The following is a 5,236-nucleotide window of genomic DNA, read 5'->3' as shown; positions in this document are numbered from 1 at the left end:
TTGTTTTCTCTGGAGGCTATAAGCATATATTTATAGCCTAAAACCCTAAATCTAATAAAATATGACATAAATACCCCCAAAACCCTAAACCTAATAAAATAACGAAATAAAGACTCTCAAAACCCTAACCCTAATAAAATAACAACATAAAGTCGGTTTAGAAAATAAAACAAACTAACGACTACGCAATCTGCATCAGTCACTTCAAAGAAAGGCAAAAAACATGGTAGGCAACAACAAAACAAGAAGCATGAGTTTTTTCTCTTGTGCTTGGCATGGGGTATTCTCGAATTTTCGGGGTTCTTTAATTGCAAGCCAAGCCAAGAAGTTAAGAACGTAGAAGAGAAATGCTTAATGCTATTTAGTATTCTCTCATTTTTATTTTATTTTTTTCATCCTCATCTTTTGAAAATAAACTATTGGATACGTAGGACGCATATGTTCACTTATGTGTTTGATTTTTTAGAAAGAAATGATAGGAAAAGGATAGAAGAATACTGAATAATAGGAAAATCTGAGAAACTGCTTTGAGATGCAAACTTCAGAGATTGACCATGGTTTACCAATTTGATTAATTAGTTAACCATTCTCAAAACATGAATCCTACTGCTTTATTTCTTTCTTATTATCTGTTTGGTTACTCTGACAGTGCTTGATAATTGTGTCTTGAAATCGTTAGTGTAATTATTGCTAGCAGGGACAATTACCATCCACAATAACTACAAATGATCAATTAATAGAATACGTTCATTTCAGTTCACTAATCAAGCAAAATATATAGTTTTTTGCGAAAATCAGCCATTGATTCAAAGGCTAATATTTACAGACACATTATCAAGTTATATGGCTAGTTTTTTCTTCCCATTCACTGCTCTGCAATCTTAACAATTTTTTTTCCAATGTTGTCACCCCGAAAGAGTCCAATGAAAGCAGAGGGGATGTTCTCCAAGCCGGTTGCAATGTCTTCAATTACCTGCATGTCCCCTCTACGAATTTGATCCGAGGTTGTTGATATAAAATCTTCATACACATTCATATGATCAACTATCAAAAAACCTCGGATTGTGATTCTCTTGTACACAACCTCTATCATATCTGGAGCAGCTCGCTTCCCAGCATCCGTGTACTCGGACATTACCCCACAAACAGCAACTCTACCGAAGGCATTCATGTTGGCAACTGCTGCTTCCTGCATCTCAGCCCCCACATTGTCAAAGTATATGTCGATTCCATCTGGGAAGTACCTAACAATCAAATGCAAAGCAAATACAATCAACTTGAACAATTTTTTATATTAAGCATTGATTTGAGGTTCTAACCTTTTCAAAGCTGACTTCAAATCTGTTTCTTCCTTGTAGTTGAATGCATCATCAAATCCCAGCTTTTCTTTTAGCAACTCTACCTGTATAACAAGTTCCTTATGAAGGTGAGTCTTTAATAAAGCATTAAAATAATTGTTTGAACATGTTTTTCCTGCTAGATTTGCATTGGAGTGACCTTTTGCTTGCTTCCAGCACAACCAACGACATAGCAACCAAACAGTTTGGCATACTGTCCAACCAAATTTCCAACCGATCCAGAAGCTGCAGACACAAATACTTTCTCACCCTTTTTGGGTTTGCATACTTCAAAAAATCCAGCATAGGCTGTCCATCCACTAACCCCTGCAAGCAGAAACAAACAAAGAAATGTGTTGTCAATGGAAGTCGCAGTTTCCAAGATATGTATCTTAGTTAGGGTTGTAATCTAGCCCAAGTTGAGCCTTTACTTGTTCGAACTCGGTTCGCCAAAATAATAGCTAGGTAGGCTCGAGCTCAAGTCGAGCTTCAAAAGGCTGTTTGAACTTGACTCGACTAAAATCGGCAGTTCAAAGTCAGCTTCAGCTCGACTCAAATAAACCAAACAAGTCAAGTTCGAGCGAGTTCGAGTTTCTTGTTAAAATCCGGACTTTTTTTGTTTTTTCTTGCAATGAACCGCATCATTTCTTATGTACATGCAATCATATTAGAGCAATCTAAGATTCACATTTCAATTCAATTTTTTTTTTTAAATCAAACAAATCAATATATAAAGCCAAAGCAATCAGATCAAATAGGACAAATCTGTTTTTCTCAAAATCCAGTTACATATTGAAATAAGACTTTAGACCGAACGATTGTTTAAAAAAACTAAGGTTACATTCAGTACACATAATAGTAATTCCATTAACAAAAAAAAATAGCTTTTATTATGAATAGATGGTGAAAAAAAAAAAATAGCCTTGGTATTAGAGTATATGGTAATTAAGGAACTAATACTTAGAATACTCATTCTCTCATGAGCGATGAGAATGGCTATTATAAGGCTATTTCATCTCACATTTTTTCATTTTTAATAAAAATTATTTGTTTTCTTAATGAAATAGCTATTCCATGCACTAAACATAACCTAAGATTGTAGCCGAACAAACTGAGAAATTAAAACGATCTCTACTTACCTATCAGATTCTCTATTCTCTTATATAATTTCTCTAAATATTATTCAACCAAAATACGCAATAAGAAAGATAAATTAGAACAAGCACAAGAAAGCAAAAAACTGCGACAGAAGGTTCCATTCTTTGCTGCAGAAAACCCAATTATAAATTATCAATTATAGAGATAATATATAAATTACTAAAATTATAATGATAATACATTAATACTTAAATTTTGTTTATAAGTAACACATTGGTCATTGTTTAATCCAATGTCAATTACTTAATTTGATATTATACGAATCATATCATCATTTTACATCAATAATATGATTCACTTGAAGTCTTGAATAAAGTATTTGAATTGTCATTGAATCATATGATTAAGTATTGATATTATACATTTATATTATTCATATGTATATGTAGACTTATAACATATATAGACTTATAAGTTTATAACATACATTGAAAATAAGTCTTTAGATATTTAATTGTTGTATTAGTATGAATTGGTATACTTATGAGTTATGTCATATTATATATGTATAATTTATTATTATATAATCAAATGATTTACTGATCAATTAATCATATATCTGTGATATAATTATATAAATTATAGTGATAATATATTAATACTCAAATTGTGATTTAATTATTTTTTAAAAAAAATTTGATTTAATGATCAAGTGATTATGTTATATGTATAAATATTTTTATAATTATAATTATAAAAATATATTATATAAAAAGGTGGTTAGCGGTTACGGTTAGTAGACCCAATAACCGCTAACTGCTAGGCGGTTAATGCGGTTAGACGGTTATAGCGGTTAGCGGTTAGCAGGCGATTATTAACCGCCCGCATTGACACCCCTATTCGCAGCCAATGTCTATGAAAACTCACTTTATCGATACTGGCCAGCTGGTAGCCCTTTACAACCTGTATGATCCCACACTCAATGAATTGAGTCTGATCCCATTCTCGACACGGTGACTAGTTTTGATACTGTTAGAATATTATATTTCCGCAATATTATATTCCCGTAATATTCTCAATATAGTACGGAAATATTTAATATCGTATTCATTATTGTAAATATGCTGATTTTATATTATTTTGTAATTATTGTATTTCCTTTCTTTTAGGGCCTCATTCAACTATAAATAGGTCATTCCATTGCACAATTGAGCTTACATCAGAAATACAAATTCCTTCTCTACAATTATCTTTCTATTGTCTTTTTTCTACATGGTATCAGAGTCACCTTTTTCTTGGTGCCTCTTTTAAGCCTCTCTTCCCCGTCCGTACAATTTTCTTTTTCCGTTTGAGCGTTATTTTTGGTGTTTCTTTTTGTTTCAACAATACACCAAACACTTGTTGAGGTTGTTTTGTACGTGACAGAAATTTTAGAGGTCGTATTGTGCAAAATCGGAAAGTCTGTGAAGAAACGAAGCCGTCACGTGCCTCCACCGCCCTGCACGCACCTCCACGCACCAGATATTCTCTCTGCGCGTGAGATTCATGCGCCACACGCTCCCCACTCTCTCCGCGCACCAGATCCACTCTGCCCCGTAGTCCCGCGTCACATTGGATCCGTGCCCGCATGTCTATAGTTGCTGCTGTGTACCGCGTCACACTGGATCATTGCTCGCGGGTGCACCATAGCTGTTGTGCGCACGCCACACCAGATCGCTCCCTGAGGCTGTATCTGCACCTTTGCCACACCGAATTACTGCCCACAAGTTTATTTATTTAATATTTTTTATTTTCCGAAAAAAAAAAAAAAATAGTTAATGATCACAATGTAACCCTTAAGGGTGTTTCGAGTGGTAGACGTAAGTGTCTAACACCGAACCATCCGTAAAGTTCTTTATGTTCATTCTCTCTCTTGCTTCCGCTCAATATTCTCACATCATCATTATTTTAACATAGTATTGTTGGAAGTCCCACATTGCTTGGGTATTAAGGAGATGGACCCTTTATAAGGTGAGGGAAAATCTCAACTCTTGAGCTGGCTTTTGGGTTGAGTTAGGCCCAAGACCCATTTCTAATATGGTATCAGAGCCATGTTCAATTGGTTGTGGCCCACCGTCTCCCATTGTTACACGTGTTGGCTTAGATATCCTCCCGCCACATGTGAGGAGGTGTGTTGAAAGTTCCACATTGCTTGGGTATTAAGGAGATGGGTCATTTATAAGGTGAAAGGAAACCTGAACTCTTGAGCTAGTTTTTGGGTTGAGTTAGGCCCAAGGCCCATTTCTAATAAATACCAAATTATATTAACTTTAGGTAAAATTCATCCTTGAAAATCGGCTTGTAATGAGAAAGTGCCTAAGAATATATATACATGACTAAGATTTTATTTAAATCATATGAGACACTGAAAATTGTAATAGGGGGAGGTGTGGCCGAGAGAGATATCACAAGCCAAAGCAACCGCGCGTGAGAGCTAGCTAGTGAAAGAAATGAGAGAGAGAGGGCCAAAGAGAGAGAGAGAGAGAGAGGGAGAGATGAGCGACAGAGAGAGGAGGAGCAACAGGTAGAAGAGAGTTTGTTTCAGTGGTCTCTCAACATCGATGGCACCCCAACTCTACCTTCAACGTTCTGTTGAATGTGTTGGATATTTGGACGGTTGAGATTAAGCAGGCAGATAATATTGCTAAATAGAATTTGAGCCATTTGTGTTAAGGCATCGGACGGTGGTTGTTGGAGCTTATATAATAAAAACTTTTGACATTTTGGTTGTGCACTCTTGATTGATGTTCACTCGGTGATAA

General features: G+C 35.2%; 1 protein-coding gene across 1 annotated transcript; it reads right to left on the bottom strand.

The window, feature by feature from the left end:
* Positions 1 to 92: 92 nt before the first annotated feature.
* LOC132165154 (NADP-dependent alkenal double bond reductase P2-like) lies at positions 93 to 4,064 on the bottom strand. The gene is made up of 5 exons (XM_059575648.1): positions 3,954 to 4,064; positions 3,363 to 3,398; positions 1,498 to 1,746; positions 1,320 to 1,402; positions 93 to 1,244 (listed from the first exon to the last, which is right to left on the bottom strand). Exons 1-5 carry the CDS (start codon positions 4,062 to 4,064, stop codon positions 866 to 868), a joined length of 858 nt encoding a protein of 285 aa, XP_059431631.1. The 3' UTR covers positions 93 to 865.
* Between the last annotated feature and the right edge of the window lie 1,172 nt (positions 4,065 to 5,236).

The sequence above is a fragment of the Corylus avellana genome, chromosome ca11, assembly GCF_901000735.1.
Source record: "Corylus avellana chromosome ca11, CavTom2PMs-1.0".
Lineage (NCBI taxonomy): Eukaryota > Viridiplantae > Streptophyta > Magnoliopsida > Fagales > Betulaceae > Corylus > Corylus avellana.
The sequence above is the reverse complement of the archived record's forward strand: the minus strand, read 5'-3'. Positions and strand labels throughout refer to the sequence as shown.